This window comes from Phyllostomus hastatus, unplaced genomic scaffold (assembly GCF_019186645.2).
Source record: "Phyllostomus hastatus isolate PE091 unplaced genomic scaffold, TTU_PhHast_1.1 phas_contig_30, whole genome shotgun sequence".
NCBI lineage: Eukaryota > Metazoa > Chordata > Mammalia > Chiroptera > Phyllostomidae > Phyllostomus > Phyllostomus hastatus.
In genome coordinates this window covers 9,519,608-9,540,113 of record NW_025333841.1, presented here as the reverse complement: position 1 = coordinate 9,540,113, position 20,506 = coordinate 9,519,608, and the positions used below count along the sequence as shown (strand labels likewise).

Below are 20,506 nucleotides of genomic sequence, written 5' to 3'. Positions count from 1 at the left end.
CTTTAAAGACAGTTTGAAATTAGCAATATTTGACTCTAATTATAAAAATTACTATACATGTTATTAGAAGTTGTTTACAGGTGAATGGAGGGGTCTTGATTTCTTTTTCTTTAAAGATTTTATTTAAGGGGTCTCAATTTCTGAGGAGTCCAATTCTGCTAGCCCACTGCTACTAAGATAATATCTAACCCTATAGACATTTGCCTTTATTCCATACCAGAGCTTTCTGTGAGAGAAAAGTAAAAGCCCACCTTTCGCTTTATCTTTTTTTTCTCTCCTTAATTTATACTTTATAAAAGAGTAATCAGTCACTGACTCTGGCTTGTGTGGCTTGAGTGGCCCTGTTTGTTATCTTACTGCAAAGTGGAAAATTATCCTTTTTGAAAGGTAACACTAATCCATTAAATATTATATTATAAAGATAGGCAAAAATCAAGTCCTCTTTGGTGAGTGATATATGTAAATTGTACCTCTTCTGCCATATTTATTGCCAGACTTTTTTGCAGCTGTCTCCAGCTAATGTACATTTAATCTCAGAAATAAATTAAAAGCTAGAACTAATATTGATACAGAACATGTGTACCTTTAGTGACAATAGGTGCAAAGTACAAGTTTTATATGATTTGAAGGGAGGGAGAAATGGATAGTGTGGTTATAACTTAGGTGTTAAGCAAATAAATGAAGCTGCAAAGATTGTTGAAGCTTTCAGTACATCGGAATGTAAGATCACCAGATGAAAAGAATACTGTACGGGCAGTTACTTTTAGCATTGATTCCCCATCTTGGATAATTACTGTGCTACTTAATCATCTAAGTATTCCTTCCTCTTTGCCTAACAGATGAAGAGTCAGAAAGACATCTCTGTCCTGGAAATCTCTGTTTTGGTCCTATCTTAAACTGATGTGTCCTGTCTCTTAGTTTTTTCCATTAGTAAGGTAACTTATTTCTTGCAAATTTAAGAAACAACAGTTGAATAGTGTTAAGGGGAAAATAACTCACAAAGGGCCAGATCCTTCTTCTATTAGTAGTGTTTCTCAAATAGGGTTCTGTGAGAGAACATAAGCCTTGTAGAGAATGATTTGAGTGATTCTTTCTGAGTTCTCCTAAGGGTAGTGCATAGCTAGTACTATTCTAGGTTCATGGGAGATAAGTTAACTCATTACACAGTTGGGTAGAACTCTGGTGGAGAAGGACTGTTTCTAGAGAGTATCATATCAGGGAAATTGTTACCCGTGTAGGTGTCTTTAATGGAGGTGAGCAAATGAATTTCTGCCCCAGAGCTGAAGGGAAACCAGTCGTGTTGCTGGCTCTGAGAGAGAACTAGCTGGAGTGCTCAACGATATGTCTTATCACCATCTTTCATTTGCCTTTTAAAGAATGTTAGATAAAAAATAGTCTTCTTTGTGTTGAGTTTCATTAGTTTGATGGTTTTCTAATGTGTGTATTCTATAAAGCAGCCTTGCATAAATGGGGGAACCCTTTGTGAAAGACTGCTGTTTGGCAATGAATAAGTCAAGGCAGTTGGCCTTCTTGGAATTTATGTTGGAAGTTGCTTTGTTTGGTTTTTGACCTGTTAGGTTAGCAGTACTTTTTTTGTTGATGTTAATACTTTTAATCTGGTGAGGGTGGAGTGAAACTGGTTCACCCGTACATTGCTGTATGAGGTAGATCTCTATGTACTCATGTAATCTAGTATATACATCCAGTCAGAAATAAAATCTAAGGTGCATAGTATTCTGCAGAATGGATATATCATAAGTAGCCTGGAGACCTAAATTCATCCTAGTTTAAAATCTGTTTTAGGGTCATTAATATTTTATAAAAGAGGAAGTACAATGAGTAAATAAGACAAACTGTTTAACTTTTCTATTACCAGAGATATACATGTTAAAATATATGGCCATTTTTACCTACTCATTTAACAGGAAAAAATTGTTAATGGATGTAGTTAACTGCTATTAATGGTCTAGTGCATCATTCTTCACTGGAGGCAATTTTGTCCCCTCCCCAGGGCATATTTGGCAATATTTGGGAACATTTTGGTTGTCATGAATGGGAGTAGGTTGCTACTGGCATCTATTGGTAGAGGCCAGGGGTACTGCTAAATATGCTTCGGTACCCACCATCTAACAAATAATTATCTGGGCCTAAACACCAACCATGTCTGATTTGAGAAACCTTGGTGTCATAGAACTAGATTATTCATACATTGGTGTTAACATTGAAATTGGTATCTCCTACTCCTTGGTATTTTATCTTTTGTCATTATTCATGATAATAAAATTAACACAGATGTAACAAAACTTCAAAGGATTTGACTTAGAAAGGAAGACATTTCTGAAATTTCAGCTCTCAGAAATGACCACTATTATGGTTTTCATCCAGACTTTTTCCATTAGGATATTAACACACATAAATATATTAATCATTTTCAAGTGAAAAAACATGTAGTACTGTACATACTGTCTGTAACTTGCTTTTTTTTACTTGGATGAAAGCTACATTAATACTGTATTTTTTGGACCATAAGACACACCTAGGTTTTAAAGGAGGAAAATAGGAAAAAAATTTTTGAAGCAAAAAATGTGGTAAAATATTTAATAACATAAATAACATAATATTTCACCAATGTAAATGTAAACAGAACTCAACAGCAGCATTATCAACCATTATTCCTCCCAAATTGGGAGGAGAGTGCATCTTATAGTCTGAAAAATACGGTACCTCTATTACCCCATTGTAAGGGTGTACTACCAATTTATCTCTCCAAGGCCCTGTTGATGAATATTTGGCATTTTCTAATATTGTATTATCATGCATAGTACTGCAGTGAACATGTGTATGTAAGTTTCTATTAATACTTTAGATTATTTCTCTGAGATTTTTTAAAAGTAGAATTTCTAGGCCAATGGATATGATCACTAAAAAGTTGAGAGATATAGTCATAGTTCTCTCCAAACATGGAATCCACATCTATCTGAAAGCAGTTGTGCAACATGTGAAAAGAGCCATAAGTATAGCAATGCCCTATTTCTAGGGATGTAGCACAAGGAAATAGTCCACAATTTTTAAAAAGCACAAATATATTCTTTTAATCTATTATTAATAGCAGCAAAATGATTAGGAAGCAACTTTTAAATGTTTAACTATGGGGAAATGGCTACAGAAATTATGTTTTTTCCATTTGGACCCTTTTTGAAGTCTTAAAACCCAAGGTTAGAGAGACTATAATAATTCTTATGTCATGGTCAGTTGAAGAAGCAGAATTCAAAATCATATGTTCACTGTGATTATAACTAAACATAAAATAGCATGCATGTAACAAAACAGGGGAAAATACAGGTGAAAAATAAGATAGATCTGTCAGGGTAGTGGGGCAAGGGGGTGATTACCCCGCCAATTGTACATTGTATTACTTTCACATTTAAAAAAAAAATATTCATAGAAATGTCACTGCTTCAAGATAAAATATTGATTGATGTGAGAAAGATGGGTTAGGATTTCAATCCAGAGGACAGCATTTGACTAACAAAGAGGAAAATAAACTTCCCATGTGTCCTCAGCCCACCAATCTTTTCATGTGTTCTCATGTATTTTAGCGATGAAAGCATAAGATAATGATTAATGTGAATCTTTTTAAAGATTTTATTTATTTATTTTTAGAGAGAGGGGACTTGAGGGAGAAAGAGAGGGAGAGAAACATCAATGGTGGTTGCTCCCCATATACCCCCTACTGGGGACCTGGCCCCCAACCCAGGCATGTGCCCTGACTGGTAACCGAACTGGAGGACCCTTTGATTTGCAGGCCAGCACTAAATCCACTGAGCCACACCAGCCAGGGCTAATGTGAATCTTGAATGAATGTATATGAACTAATCCAGGGAAGGCAGTCTCAGGAGGCATGGCATTAGATATTTTGTTCCAGCCAGCATTTGGAAAACTATCACCAGGGAGAAAGAAGGTAGTCGTAGAAATATCCTTTTTTTCTCCAGCCAGCTGCTGTATTTTCATGGTATGGTGGTGGTCAGATCTCATTTACAGTGGCAGGGCCCTTTATGTGTAGGTAAGAAAGCATGACATTAAAGGCCGTTTTGTATATATTAAAATAATATCAAATCTACTGTTCCCAAAATGATCTGTTCACTTTGAACATTTAAAAGCAACTGTTTAAAATTTCAATTTAGATTGAGTCTTAGAAATTTCTTGGTGCCATTACCAGAAACTGACATTAGTGCAGTTAGTGCGTTAGTTTCTTCAATAAAATTGGTAGTATTAGGAAATTTTAGTTTGGTCTTAGTTTTTTTTTTAAGATTTTATTTATTTATTTTTACAGAGAGGGGAAGGGAGGGAGAAAGAGAGGGAGGGAAACATCAATCGTCTGCCTCTGATGTGTGCCCCATACCCCAACCAGAGACCAACCTGCAATCCAGGCATGTGGCCCAACTCTGGAAGAACCAGCGACCTTTCGCTTTGCAGAGTGACGATCAACCCACTGAGCCACACCAGTCAGGATTGGTCTTAGTTTTAGTTTTTGTTTGTTTGTTTGTTTGTTTTAACTCAGAAGCTATGAAAAGAACTTGGTGTACATGGTACAGCAAACCCATTTTGTAGCCTTGAATCAGAAAAAAACATTGCAGTAACCACAGGGAGAATTCACTATGTTAGTACTAATGGGTTTTTTCCTTCCCTTTCTTTGATGTGACTTGTATGATTTCTTTGAGTCTGGACTTTTTATAAAAATACTGGTACCTCAGTGCACTGAGATGAGAACTAATTTAGTGATGGTAGGTACTCTTGCCAGAGACCTGCTGGCAACAGCGATTTTCTCAGCCATTTCTACTTCCTGGGGTGACTGTTTTAAAAGAAGCAGTTTAGGCCAGGTTTGGACTATGAGTTCAAGATGGAGAGTATCTCCTGTAATTGCCTATCTTGGCATCTTACAGAGTGACTCTCTTTCAAAAGTTTGAAGTGGAGGGAGGATCAAGCTGGGCACGCTAAAAGTACTGTTGAGTAGATTCTAATTCCTTGCAAGGGCTTTCAAGCCCCTTTTCCGGTAAAAGCCGATTTCAGTGAGTGAACAGATATCAGGCATTGGGCCCATTCTGGTATTCTAAAAGTTGAAAGGGTACTTCAGTCATCTTTTTTTTTCTCATAGAAAACACAAAATGTGACGGGGTTGAGTAATATTTCTCTGCTGGAAATAAGTATACTTTTTCATTACTTTGTTCACACTAGTATGTTAGCGCTTTCAGGCACTCAGTAAGTCTTAAACAGTCACAAAAGAATAGTACTGCACAGTATCTGGAGGCTGGAGGAAAAGGCTCATACAATTTTCATATAAAGGACCTTAAAATATTGTACCTCTTGAAACTGTCATTTAAGTAAAAGCTGAGTTCTCTTTTTAGCCTGAGCCATTGAAGTGTGTTTTGGTAACCTTTTGACCTTACTTTGGCAATTTAAATCCAAAGCTTTGTGGTCCCCCCCCCCCACTTTGATTTCATTTTTTAAGCTCTACACTAGATGATGTCTTTATTTATTTATTCATGTAATTATTTTTAGATAATATTTTTAAAGTAAAAGTTGCTTCTAGAAGTAAGACCAGTCTCTCCTTTGTAGCTCAATAGTGGCATACCAGCCAGCCGGAGACAACAGCCACACCTTTGATGTCACAGCCATGTTCAAGTCTATTGGGATTTTCCTTGGGATCTTCAGTGGATCTTTTGCGATGGGTGCAGCTACTGGAGTGGTGACAGCTTTAATATCCTTTTATTATATTTAACTTCCCTCAGTAACCCAACAACATAATCAAATGCTGTGTTCTGTAGTTTCTTCTAGTTCCATATTGGCACTGTGTTACAATTATTCACTTTGTAACCAAGTACTTGGTTTGAAAACATTAGGCAGTCATCATTATCAATAAATAAAAGAACTTAATTGTTTTGTGTAGGGCTCCATGCCCTCAAACTTCCACTACAAAAGTTTAGACACAGTGACCCTTTGGGGTGAATTTTAAAGTTGTGGGCTGAATTGATATTGATGTAAACTTAGATATATTTCAAAGAGCCTTTGGGTCTTCTGTGTTGCTGTTCAGCCTCGAAGTCTTTTGCTTCTTGTTTCAAAGGAAAAATAAGAAACCTATGACCGTGATGCCAACTGAACAAGGTAGTGTCCCTGGGCTGGAACAGATGGCAGTTCATCTCGGCTGTCACTGACTTGAACCTTCTGCTCCAGAGTCCTAGGCGCTGCCACTAGTTTACTCTGAAATATTGGGCAAGTCTTTCTTGTGTTCATCCAAGAATACGAGATTGCCTCCTGCATGCCAGGTGCTGTGCTCTGAGTATCAAACACAAACAAGACAGATGTGGCTTCTGCCCTCCTGGAGCTTCTGGTATAGAAGCATCGGCATTTCACCTCATGGGCCCTCGGTGTGGGAAGGTGGACAGCGGGAGCAGTGGGGAGAATTATTGGGACTAGACAAGAGCTTCCAGTTCTTTCATATACTTTTGTATAAAACAAATACTTTTTCTCAAGAATCTATGAGTTTGCTATACTTCAGCTTTGTGCTGGAAGAGACTTGTCTTACGGCTCTTTATAGGTGAGTTGGGGCACAAAGAGGCAGGAAAAAGAGTTCTGGAGGAGCCAGGGCCAATAGCATGTTTCCTATTACAGTTTCCTTGAGAGTAGGAAGTATATCTTCTTCATCTTTTTGTTGTGGTCCATGTTTATTGAAGTGAATGGAGATTTCAGCCTGGGACTTGTTACTGCTTCACACAGGTCCTTCCCCTGTCAACTAACAAATACTTTTTAGACTAGTACGAGTGATGTGCCTCCATTTCTTTGTCATGGAATGCTCTGCATCGCAGAGGTGTTAAGACATCAGATAAATGTGATGTGGCATGAAAATAACATTCTCAATAAATGCAAATTGCTGTAATTATGGAAGCTCCCTTGCTTTGGGTCACAAATTAATAGTCAAGAGTTGGCATATTGTGTATCTGACGTGTTGCTCCCATCTCTGCCTGTCCTTTACTGCATGGTTTCTGGCAGGGCATGTGGTACACATGAAACGGTTTGATCGACTAAGCTGTATGACTTTATCACAAAAGGGATGGCTGCTCACTCCTCAGTAAGATAAACATTTTAAGAGTTTCTGCACTCTGGTGCCTCCTTGTTTTTTGAGCTTGGTGTTAGAGAGGCTGACGAATCCTTCTTTCGCTTTCATGTTGCCTTGCTTTGACTATTATTTTTTCTAGTCCCACCCCTGTACTCCAAGATCTTGTTACCAACCTTGACAGTCTTACGTGACAAAGTTCACCAAACTACGGGAGTTCCAGTTGTTGGAGACAGGCTTGTTCTTCTTGATGTCCTGGAGTACCTTCCTCTTGGCGGAAGCGTGGGGTTTCACAGGTGGGTTAGTTTCTCCTTTCAGTTGTAAGTAAGCCCTTACAAAGAGTGACTTTGCCAGTCATCTGTTTTCTATTAGTGGACCAACTCCATTAGTATTTGAACATACTTGCTAAGGTTGGGATTTATGCTGTCACTATAGAATGTAAAAAATATTTTCAGTGGAAGTGATATGTCTCAACAAAGCATGTCACAATTGAACATGTCAACACTAAGCGTATAGTCTACATCTGTAAAGTAAAAACCTGGGAGAAAAGTCGGGAATTTGCTTTCACATGAACTTGGAACTCTTTGTCGTAATAGGTGTGGTTGCAGTGTTGTTCTGCGGCATCACACAGGCCCATTATACATACAATAATTTGTCCACAGAGTCTCAGCATAGAACTAAACAGGTAAGAGAAACTTTATAGTTTGTGAGTAAACCTTTCCTCCCTGCAGTGAAACAGAAGTGTTTTCATACTGAAAAAAAAATAATCCTTGATCTGTTCAAAATGATATCTACTCATTCCAGCTCCTCTTCCTTTGATTCCAGAAATAGATGGAATTAGCAGGTTGAAGGGTGACTGCCTGTAGGGTATAGGTGTAGGTCAGCAGAACACCCAGGGACTCTTGTTACTGTGTCAGATTCCTTTTCTGTTTTCCTAATCTCATGGCTTATTTTTTACTAAGCTTAAATATTTCATTTTTATTTTATTTTCCCTCTGCACATCAGTGTGTATTTTTTTTTACTAAATTTATTGGGGTGGCATTGCTTGATAAGATCATATAGGTTTCAAGTACACATTTGTATGATATTAGATCTGTATATCACACTGTGTGCCCACCACAAAAATATGGAACTGTTCCTGGATTTGTGTGTCATCCTTGCACAGGGGCCATGCTAATCTTCTCCATATCATTTCATGGTGTATGTGCTGCCAAAGTGAGCACTGTAATAGCTTCTAAGAAGAATGTTTTAGAAGTTCACTTAGGTGTGACTAGAACTACTGCTGTGTGATATTGGTAAGATTAATTTTTAATCTGAATAGATGTACTGCTGGGTGATACAGAGAAGATTAAATTTCTTCAGGCCCTTTGAGGATACTGCGTATCCAGGAATGTCAAAACATCAGTGGTTGGGCCTCATATGGTACTGAATGATTGGTTGTGCAGGGTACCTGAAGGGAATCATAAAGGAAATAGACATAGCATTCTTTAGTCTTATGAGGTATATGGGGCAAAGACATAAACAACATGTAATGACTGGAATAAAAACAGACACATGCCTGTTTATGGTTATGTCAGGAAATAGAGGCTTTAAGTTTTGCCAAATTATTAGAATATTTGAGATTAGCCGGGAAAGGACTCGTGATAAGGCGAGAGAAAAGGTACTTCTTTTCTTCTTTGTTCTTGAGCCACAAATTTCGTGTATGACATGCTTTTTTCCCAACCCCTCAGAAGAAATTAGGCTTTTCCCCCCAAGGATATACATTGGGGTTACAAATCCCTTTACAAATTAATTCAGTGCAGTGAGTATAGAGAAGCTAATCAGCTGGTGAGAAGTTGGCATTTTTGTAGGCAGTGGGGTGCTGAATGAAAAAAAAAAACAAGGTATGAGTGCCCAGTCTTACTGGTGATATGAGGCTTGTGTACATACGAAGACTGATAGAACTTCTAGTTGTTTGTTTCAGATTATATGTCATACCAGAACACAGAGAAGGGGGGAGATAGATGTTTTGAAGCTTGAGGAGCTGGAAAGCTATCATAGAGAACACGATGGGACTAGAAAGCTGGGAAGAATTCAGAAAAGCCTAGGGGAAACAAAACCAGTAGAGACAAATAAAAAAGCAACTAAAATCCTCAAATGGAAGGCAGTGGAGTGCGGAGCGAAGGCTGGAAAATGTTAGCCAGGCTTCCCTGTGAGGTCTGCAAGCTAAGGATGGTTTTCAGATTTCTAAGTGGTTGTAAACAAATCAAAAGAATAATTTGTGACATGTGAAAGTTATATGAAATTCCAATCTCCTTGTCCATCAATAGTTTTATGGGCACACTGCCACACCCATCTTTTAACATAAAGCCCGTGGCTGCTTTTGTGCTAATATGGCAGGGTTGAGTGCTTGTGACAGGGACCATGAGGCCCACAAAGCCTCAAATATTTACCGTCTGACCCTTTACAGGAAAAGTTTGCCAGGCTCTGGTGTTCATTAAAGCGGAGACTGGGGCGTCACTGTATTGTTCTAAATCCTGGTTCCGCTACTTGCTGGCTTTGTGAACAGGGGGAAGCTACATAATTTCTCTGTGCTTCAATTTTGCCATCTTGAAAATGAGGATAATAGTGTACCTACCTCACAGCATTGTGGTGAGATTAAAAGAAGATAATACATATAAAGTCCTTAGCATAGTATTGGACACATAGTAAAAACTGGATAAGGTTTAGCTATTATCATTAAATAAATAAGTAATAAAAGTAATATATTAAATCACTTAAAGTAAATTAAATATATATGTACCTTTTGTTTACTTTTATTTTTACTTTTTACTTTTTGTTTACTTTTTATTTGTTTACTTTTATTACCATTTTTCAGTAATAAGTCAACACCGGTTTACAAAGATTAACTAACTTGCCCACAGCCACATGGCTAGCAAGTGGAGAAGGCACTTTGACTCCTGAACCCATGTTTTGTGGGGGTAGCAGGCTTGTGGTAAACAATAGTGGCAGCTAACCCTGATGGACGGAGAAATGCTGGGTTATGGGAGCCTTGAACTCATTCATTCAGCAGGTCTCATATCCCTACTGTGTTAGTAACACGTGACGAGGCAGTGATGTCAACAGGTGGAAGGTGGACAGGCAGCTGGGGAAGGTACAGAGCACTAGACACTAACGTATAAGTCCTTACTCCCTAAGTGAAGGCCAAGACCCACATAAAAAGTGAAATTGCATGGCAAGGCAATGATATGAGAGTTGTTATGAAGCATCCTATGCCAGGACAAAAAAATAATTGAACTGGATCTTACAGCCTGTGACGAGGGAAGTGTCTGTGAAACTGCCATAATTAGAGAGATTCGTTAGGTGGAGGTGTAGAAGATGCGGGACAAGGATACCAGTCAGGGAGGGTCCTTTCGCAGCATGATAGGTGGGGAATGATAAAAGGTATACAAAGGTAGTGTCAGGGACAACAAAGAATATTCCAAAAGAAAAATTGCCAGGGTTTGGTAGAGGAGAATAAGAATGACTGGATACGGATGGAGACTGGAGAAGAAAAGCTGACTAGGAAAAGTGAGAGGCAACAATTCTGGCTTTTTCTGTGGGACCGGGAATGTCATCAGTACATTTGTTTGCCTCTGAATCCCATTTTGGGGGATAAGCACAAACTTTACATGTTTGAAATGTCTTTCATTGTGTTAATATTACTCATGTTTTCAAATTATGTCACTGAATTTATTTACTGGCCTAACCTTTTGACATTTCCTTTCAGTTGTTTGAGCTTCTCAATTTCTTGGCAGAGAATTTCATCTTCTCCTACATGGGACTGACACTGTTCACCTTTCAGAACCATGTCTTCAATCCAACATTTGTAGTAGGAGCATTTGTATCCTTTATTATGTGTTCTATTTTTAAAACTTTATTTTGAAAATTGAGATTCACATGTGTTTTCTGGAGGGGTGGTTGATAAGAGTACACTTAAATATATAAAATTTTCCTCTGAGTACAAGTAAGGATTGTCACTCTTTTTTTCTGCTCTGTTTTATCTATTTTCATTTTCATTTATTGCACACACAATATTGATAGATTGAAATGACTGAAAAAAGTCTCCTACCATTCTGCCAATGCCAAAAGATAAAACTGTTTGGCCTCTCTTACTAAAGGGAAGAAAGAGAGAGTAGATGCTGGGGAGCGGGGCGGTCTGTGCCATAGGGCAGTAGTTGAAAGTGGATGGAAGGCTGCTTCTGTCTCTCTCACTGCGTCTTTGAAATCCAGGTGAAAGTGAGAAGAGAAGCTGAGTACTTGAGGGGGAGCAATTAATATCACCAGCCTTGTGAGAAGGCAGCAGGAAATGAAATCCAGAGCATGTGGGGAAGGTTTGGCCTTCAGTGGGAGGAGGCATAACTCCACCACGGTTCCAGGAGAGGATAGGTTATGTAGAGATGAAGGCACATTTGCGAGATGGTATTCCTGACTGATAACCTCTATTTTAATCTGTTAAGTATGAGGTGAAATTATCTGCTGAAAGTGAGATAGGAGTCAGTGACCTGTCAGTAATCTATTATGTAACAAATTACCCTAAACTTTAGCAGCTTAAAACGATAGCCATCTATTATCTCACAGTTTGACAGTCAGGATACCAGGGGCAGTTTAGCTGGGCTCTTCTGGCTGGAGTATCTCTCACGAGGTTGCAATCACTCTCTGGGCTGGGACTGTGCTCTCCGCAGACTTGATGAGCTGCAGAATCCACCCCAAGCTCACGCATATGGCTGTTAGCTAGAGGCTTCAGTTCTATTCACGTGAAGCTCTCCACAGGGCAGCTCACAGCATTGCTTCCCCTAGCGGCAATGAGCTGAGAGAGCCCTAAGATGGAAGCCAGAGTGCCTTTTATAACCTAATCTTAGAAGTGATATACCATCATCCTTTCTGCTGTATTCTGTTGGTCACACAGATGGACTCTGGTACAATGTGAGCAGGGACTTCACAAGGCTGTGAATACTTGCAGGCAGGGATCACTGGGGACTATCTTGGGGGCTTGTTTCCACAGGTGACAGGAATTTTGAGAAGATTTAGAAATAGTTGTTACAGAGAATGAGAGAGTGAATGACCAAAGAAATGCTATAAGATTGCAGAGCTGTATTAGGGACCCGTTTGAGTCTGATGAATAGGTATTAGCAGTGGAATCAGTCTGCCCTGTTGTATGACTTTGTTCTTAGCTGTGAGCATGGAGGAAAGAGATGGTTGGTCCACAGAAAGGGGCAAATGAATGTCAGGTATTGGGGAGTATTACTAAGGTGTGGTTAGGAAGGGAAGTGAAGCAGGAAAAGGACTGACTGAAGGGAAAGTAGCAGAATCTTTGGACTAGAAGTCCCAGTAAGGTGGAAAAATTACCCAAGATGACATATATTAACAGGAAACATGAAAAAAATTATGGTCGGACTGAAGGATGTTTAAATTAGTGATTTTCAAAAGAAGTACTTTTAAAACCACCTCAGAAATACATATACACACACGTGTGTGTGTGTGTGTGTGTTCCTCTCTCGAGGACATTTTTTTCATTGTTTTTAGAGAGGAAGGGAGAGACACATTGAGGTGAGAGACAGGCATTAATTGGCTGCCTCCTGTACACGCCCCAACTGGGGATTGGTGTGTGGATAAGGTGTTGCTCGCACCCACGTGCAGACTGGGAATTGAACCCTCAGTCTTCTGGTTACCGGATGATGCTCTAACCTACTGAGTCACACTGGCCAGGGCTAGCAAAAATATTTTTGAAATTAAAATCCTAAGTACAATCTCTGTTAGAAAGTGAGTTATCACTGCAGTGCCATTCTGCAGAGTCTTAGTCTTCTGGGAATGAACCTCAAGCACAAAAAAAGATAAAGCCCTATTAATAAGAGAAGAACGTTAGCTGGAAGACTCCTATGAGATTGGTAACTTCACATCCTGCTGGTGTTTGAGAAATTTTTGAGCAGTCAAGTGGCATGACCCACTATACTTAACCATAAACAAGGCTAAATATTCTCCCTAGGTTTCTGAGTGTATTAGAAATTGAAGTTTCTCAATACAAAATCTTACCGTGAAAATTGACTCTTTCCAGGGAGAGCTGTTCTCTTGCTGTCTATATTTCTTAGGATGTAGGTTTCATTTCATGTGACAAAGACCCAAATTCACTGAGGTTTAAACAAGATACAAGTTTACCAACGAGCACATGTGCTTGTGTGCAGTTTGTTTTACCTTTAGTCTTACAGACGTTAGCCATTTCCAAAGGTACTGGGCTCAGCACTTGTTTCCCCCACTCTGTTTCATTTTTAATCTCAGATTTTCCTTTACATTCCTTTTAGAAAATTGGGGTGAAGATTATATTGTAACCCCTGAAATAAAAATTGTTATGTTAAAGCAGGAGTCTCTATAGATAGCAAACCGAAGGACAAGGCACTAAAATTGTTTTTTTGTTAAAACCATTCTGAATTCCCATTAAGCCTTCCCTTTAAAGCAGGGTGGAAGTCACAGACTTGGAGGAACATGAGGTGCCTGAGCTGCCCTTTTCTTTGTTCTGAGAAAACAAGGGCAAGTTTAGCCAGTGTTACTCTTCCTCCCACCAACATTGACAATTGAAATGCATTAACCCGTTACATTCATAATCTTAAGATTATACCAAAGAGCTTGGCTTTTAAACATGTTTCTGTTCATTGCACAAATTTCCTATATGTTAGATCTGCACTGTTCAATTTGGTGGTAACTAACCACTTGTGAATACTTAATTTGTTTAAGATTTTATTTATTGTTCAGAGAGAAGGGAAGGGAGGGAGAGAAACATTGATGTGAGGGAGAAACATTGATTGGTTGCCACTTGTACGTGCCCTGACCAGGGACCAAACCCACAACCCAGGGACATGCCCGGACTGGGAATTGAACTGGTGACCTTTCGGTTTGCAGGACAGCCTCCAATCCACTGAGCCACACTGGTCAGGGCCACTTGGGATTATTTGAATTTAAATTAATTTAAATGAAATAAAATTTCAGTTTCTAGGTCACACTAGCCACATTTCAGGCCTCAGCATATTGGACAGTGCAGATATACAAAATTTTCATCATTGCAGAAAGTCTTATTTGTCATCTCCGTGTTAGTGGAATCAAAAGACTGTTAGGAACAGCTTCCTAAGATAACCTTTCACCATCTTGCGTGTACAGTCTAAATAATATTAATAAAAATAATTTGTCCTTAACCTATTAATAATTTTAGGTTGCTATTTTCTTGGGAAGAGCTGCCAATATTTACCCCTTGTCGCTCTTGCTTAATTTGGGTAGAAGGAGTAAGATTGGATCAAATTTTCAACATATGATGATGTTTGCTGGTAAGTTATAACTTTCCCTTTCTTTCCCCACTCCAAGAAACAACTCACAATGCACATGCCAGCTTGATTTGAAATAGAAATGATATGCTGGTAATATAAGACTCCCTTAAACATTGAAGTGGCAACCTCCAATAGAAAAAAATCATAGTGTTTCATTCCCTTCTATGGGGATTTTTTCATTGTTCTAGTTCAGCACTCTGTCACACATAGTAGAGAAGATAGATTTATGCATTTTCATACAAGAACCTGTATGTGAATGTTTATAGCAATTCTATTCATAACTGCCAAAATCTGGAAACAGCCCAGTTGTCTGTTCCAGTGGGTGACGGAGTAAGCAAACTGAGACACCCCCAAGCCATGGAATGCTTCTTAGCACTACAAGGAACAAACTGCCGGTACACACACCAACATGGATGAACCTCGGGGGCATTATGCTGAGTGAAAGAAGCTAGTCTCAAAAAGGCACATACTGTATGATTCCATGTATGTGACATTCTCAGACAAAAGCATGGTGATGGAGAACAGATGAATGATGCCAGGGATTTGGCAGGATGACAGAGAGACTGGACTAAAAAGAGGTTAAACAAAGGAATTTGCGGGGGGTAATGAAACTATTCTGTGTGCAGTTTGTGTTAATGGTCACACACCTGTATGCATTTGTCACAACTCATGGAACTATACACCAAAAAGAATGGATTTTACTCAGGGGTGGGCAGGGCAGTGGAGAGCCATGAGGGAAAACCTGGGACAGCTGTCATAGAACCACAAAGAAATGAAATTAAGTGAAAAAAATTAATTCCTTCAAAAATTTTAAAAGATCAATGTATGTCAGTGTAGTCTACTAATTCTCTTTCCATTTATTTTTACCTACTTATGTACATTGACATATGTATTTGTTCATGGCTGTCTTAAGTTCTCAGAATGCCTTATTTCTCTGAATTTGTGAAGTTCTCATTGGTAATGAGTTACTGAAGGATTCTTCCATTCCCTTTTAGGCCTTCGTGGTGCAATGGCATTTGCCTTGGCCATTAGAGATACTGCCACTTACGCACGGCAAATGATGTTCAGCACCACACTTCTGATTGTGTTTTTTACTGTGTGGGTATTTGGTGGCGGCACCACTCCCATGCTGTCATGCTTACATATAAGGTAAGTGGTGATTGGGGACTTCACTGTAATATTACATTGTAGTTCAGGTTATTTTTCTTTTAAGCATGAGAAAAGTTTAAGCTTTGACAAATCTATAATGACAGATCTTAATGTTTTCCTTTAAAAAACTATAGCATGTAGTACAGAAAAATGAAAAATAGGCAAAAGAAAAATAAAAACTGTTGTTAGCACTTTGAGGGATGTTTTTTCTGACCCCTTGCTATGCATTGTATATATATTTTTTAACAAAAAGGGGCAATTCTACAGGTACTCCTGTGAACTGATTTTTAGATGTATTACAGCATGGGCACTTTTGTTAGTAAACATTATTTTAATGGCTGTCTGTGCCATGATTTATTTAACCAAATCTCTACCTTTGGACTTTTGTGTCCCAGAAGTTTGCTATTGCCATTAGCATTTGAGGATTCTGCTATTACTATTACCATTAACAGTGTGAACATTTGTACTGTTACTGTTAACAGTGTGAACATTTGTAAACGCACATGTCACTGTGCATTTGTTTCATTATTTCCTTACAATGTGTTCCTTGAAGAGGAATTGTTTGAGCAAAGAATATGCATGTGTTTAAGGCTTTTGATCCATATCACCAGATTCGATCGAAATTTTTCTCCTGCAGCATGTGAGACAGTTCTGTTAATCCCAATCCTAAACAATATTAAACATTGTCATTATTTCTCATCTTTATGATCAGCACAGTTTCGGATCTGAAAATCCAAGGTTGAGATTGCGAGACTGTGTATCTTAGATGCACACTCATTAATGTATTCAGTTGGAAAGCTCCCTTCCATCGCAAGAGTTCCACATTGTTTCTATGGATACAGCAGCCTCTGTTGCTAAAGCCTTTGTACATTTTAGTTCTGTGTTTGGCTGAAACTTCATAGAACTTAAGAGCTACTGAGTTTCCAGAATGTGTAGGGTGCCTTAGAGAAAACAACATTTCACATTTTATAGAGTCTGTTCTCCATTTTCTCATTTTATTATGCCTTTCTTTTAACATTCTAAAGACCAGCCAGCCCTAAATCACACTTTGAATGTATTCACTATGGTCTTTATCTCACTTTACTCTTCAAATCCCTTTCTTACAATGTCTGTGTTGTTACTGTATATTATCAAAAAATACACAAGAGTAATGGTTGTATAACTGTGATTATTACTTCAGGAAGGATCTGGCATTTGTTCAGCATACCTACTATGTGCTGGGCATTGTGCTAAGAGCATTTTGCACATTTATCTAAATAAGTGAGGAAATAGAGCCTTAATATTTTTCTAAGTTGTTCAAGGCCATATAGACATTTAAATGGTGGACAGAGGAACCTTATCAAAAAATGAGGGTGGTAAATTTTGGAAGGATTAAACAACTTCATTTCTCAAGAGCTTGTAAGTAAAGACTCTTCCTTATTCTAAGAAAAGCAAAATTAAATGTAAGGATTTTGGAAAAATAATACCCTTAACTAGAGCCTCAGTGTTTAAGTAAAATCAGTTCTCTTCTCTAACTGCCCTCCACACAAACCAAACAAAATATCCACACTTACCCTACCCAAAACACCCCCACAAAATCTCCTACTCACAGAAACCTGAGTTTACCTCACCAGCTTTGCAAGCTTTTGGCCCCCATCTTGCCTGTGCTGTAGCCTAGTCTGGCACTTAATTATATATATATTACTTTGCAGTCTTCAGTTAACTCTTGTTTTTCCTTTTTTAAGATTTTATGTATTTATTTTTAGAGAGAGGGAGAGGAGGGAGAAAGAGAGGGAGTGAAACATCGATGTGTGAGAGAATCATCAATTGATTGCCTGTCGCACACCTCCAACCAGGGACCTGGCCTGCAACTGAGGCATGTGCCCTGACTGGGAATTGAACCAGTGACCTTTTCGTTTGTGGGATGACACCCAACTCACTGAGCCCCAACCAGTCAGGCTTATTGTTGTTTTTGTTTTGGGTTTTTTGTTTGTTTGTTTGTTTTTTGGCATCTGCAAAGAGAGACTGGAATTTAAGTTTTACTTCTCAACTCCCAGTTTGTCTAGTATAGTTTTGAGGAGGCTGATAATAAGTACTTAAAGTTTAAGATTAATGCAGACTTAGACTTGACTTTGAGTTCTTGTTCACTAATTTTGAGTTTTGCTCCTTCCTTTACTAATTCTGTGATTGTGAGCAAGCCCTTTACCCTTTTTAAGCTAAATGCCCTACAGTGCACAGAGCAACCCACAACAGAAAATGGTCTGGGCCTGAATGTCAGTAATGTGAAGGTTGAGACCCTGCTCTAGGGAGATACAGTGGTAGTAATAAGACAGAAAAAGTCCCTGGTTTCATGAAGTCTATACTTCAGTGGGAGAAGACAGACAATAAACTAATAATCAAATGAAAATGACAATTTTAGATGATATTAAATGCTATGATGAGAAATAAGTTACCATGATAATGATTGGGGGTCAAACATATTTTATAGGTAGAGGTCAAGAGAGGTGTCTCTCTCTCTTTCTCTCTATGTCTCAAGTTACATTTAAGCTCAGTCTACTTGAAGGACAGGGTGTTGCCAGTTAAACAGTGAGTGAGAAGAGCCGTCCAGGCAGAAGGGAAAGCAAGTGCAAAGTCCACGAGGCAGGAACAAAGTTGACCTCTTTAACGAACAGAAACAAAAGCCCACATAACTAGAATATACTCGTAGTGATTGAAGGATAGGTAGAAAATGAGTTGGACAAAATCCTATAGGGGCAGAGGCTGGCAAATAGGTCCAGTAAAGGGGCAGATAGTAACTTAACTAGTTTAGGCTTTGCAGGCCATATGGTCTCTGTCTCAGCTGCTCAATTCTAGCGTGACAGCCCCACAGACCACACATAAATCAGTCCGTGTGGTTGTATTCCAACAAGGCTTTATTCACAGAAACAAGAGGTGCACCAGATGTGGCCTGTGGGCCATAGTTTATGGACCCCTGCTTTCAGGTCTTGTAGGATATGATAATGAGTTTGGATTTTAAAATCCAGTTGGAAATTTTGTAAGATTTTAAAGCAAAGGAGTGACATGATTATTTTGTAGGATCACTCCAGCTGTTGTGGGGACAATGGATCCTCAGTGACTTAGAGCCAGCCATTTAGCTATTCCTACACCCTTTCATAGTTTATGACAGTCACATTTGGCTCCCTGTCATTTACCACACATATTTTGCACTTCTCTGCCTTTAAGCATTTGCTCCTATTGTTCCTCTGCCTGGAATTTTCTTTCACCCCCAAGAAATGACACAGCTCAAGTGCCTCCTCCTTTCTGCCCTCTTCTTTTGTATGGGAACCACTCTTCCATGTGCATAACATTGGGTATCCTTATTACAGCATTGATTCAATTAGCCTTGTGATAATAAAATTGTTGTAAGAGCTACCGCTTCATGTCAATGATGTACTAGACACTCTTTTAAAATTTTGAGATACATTTTTCTTATTTCATCCTTGCAGCAACTCTGTCTGATGGACATTGGCCCCATTTTCCAGGTGCTAAAAATCACAGTTTATTGGGCTACATAAGTTGACCAAGTTCACACAGCTAGAAAGGAGCTGAGGCCAGACTGAACCCAGCTCGCTCTGATTGCAATGCCCCTGGGGATTATGCTCTCGTTGTGACTGTTTCTCCCACCAGTCTCTGAGCTCCTTGATGGCAGGAGCCATGTCTAATTCATTGCTCTGCCCTGTGCCTAGCTCAATGCCAGACAGATAGTAAGTGCTCTCTAAAAGTTTATTACATTGAATTGGCTTCCAATAGTGTTCCATTATAAATGGGCTCTCCCTCAGACCACTAGGTGTCACTGTAGATGCACAAATGTGGTTAGAACTCAGTATGGCTAAGAAGATACAGAACAGCTTCTGGCCATTTTAACAAAGAGGAAACAAACCTTTCTTGGAATTATAAATCTGGTCATACTTATCTGATTTCAAATACTTGACCATAATTCAGTTGCCTTTTAGATGAGAGCTTGTATCATTTTCCTTCCTTCAGTGTTATTGGTATTCTGCGTCGCTACTGCTACAGCTTCTCACAGTGCTACTTTTTCTTTGTTGCCTATAGCAGTGACCTTAATTGGTAAACATTTGAGCACCTATTGTGTGTCAGGTACTGTGCTAGACCCTGGGGATACAGGAAAGAATTGAGACGTGGCCTTTGCCCTCAAAATGTGCACGGTCTATTTGGAGAGACTGACAGGTAAATAACTATACTCTGCTCAGTGTTACAGAAGAATCTAGAAAATGCTGTAAGAGCACAAAGGAAAAATGATTCTGCCTGAGGGGGGTCATGGAATGGTTCATTTGGGACTCAAAAAAGGAGTAGAAAAAATGAGGGATAGTGCATTTCAGATAGAAGGAATAGCATGAGCAAAGGCATGAAGGCGAGAGTCGGGGATTTAGGAGAGGAATAGACAGGTGTGGCTAATAGAGAGTATATAGAATAGAATAAAGGGAAAGGTAGGCTGGAGTGGCGGGGTGCTAATTTGTAGAGAATCCTGAATGGCACACAAAGGACTCTACACTTGACCCTCTGCGTTGTAAGCGCTCACTGAGTCTTTTGTCAAGGGAATCACCCAGTGAGCTCTATGCTTTAGACAGCAAAATCTAAAGAGCTTGCAGCTGGAAAACTTTACATCCAGTTGCTAGAGACCCCATGAGCCAGAACGAGGCCTGAGTGTGAGCAATTGGAATGGAAAGGAGATAGGATCTGAGAGACAGTTCAGAAAGAACGAACAGAGTTGGTGAGTGCTGCTGGTGTTGAGGAGATAGAGGGGAGTCAAAGAGAACTTCTTCATAGTGAAGGTGTTCCCTGGGATATGGAAAGAAGTAATTCTGAGCAGATGAAAAAGAATTATCAAGAACCAGGGCTAATGTCTATCCATTAGCCTATGGGGGAAAAAAAACTA

The 20,506-nt window shown here is 39.1% G+C and overlaps 1 protein-coding gene and 1 non-coding gene across 2 annotated transcripts in view; one reads left to right on the top strand and one right to left on the bottom strand.

Moving 5' to 3' along the window:
- The window catches only part of SLC9A6 (solute carrier family 9 member A6), a 54,388-nt gene that overhangs the window by 16,923 nt on the left and 16,959 nt on the right, over positions 1–20,506 (top strand). The window contains exons 7-12 of the mRNA XM_045839394.1: positions 5,617–5,758; positions 7,302–7,407; positions 7,708–7,796; positions 10,860–10,973; positions 14,331–14,442; positions 15,438–15,591. Coding sequence (XP_045695350.1) covers positions 5,617–5,758; positions 7,302–7,407; positions 7,708–7,796; positions 10,860–10,973; positions 14,331–14,442; positions 15,438–15,591 — 717 coding nt within the window. The remainder of the gene's footprint in view (positions 1–5,616; positions 5,759–7,301; positions 7,408–7,707; positions 7,797–10,859; positions 10,974–14,330; positions 14,443–15,437; positions 15,592–20,506) is intronic.
- Positions 8,232–8,334, bottom strand: LOC123819151. The gene has a single exon (XR_006785789.1). It is a non-coding gene; the product is annotated as a U6 spliceosomal RNA (small nuclear RNA).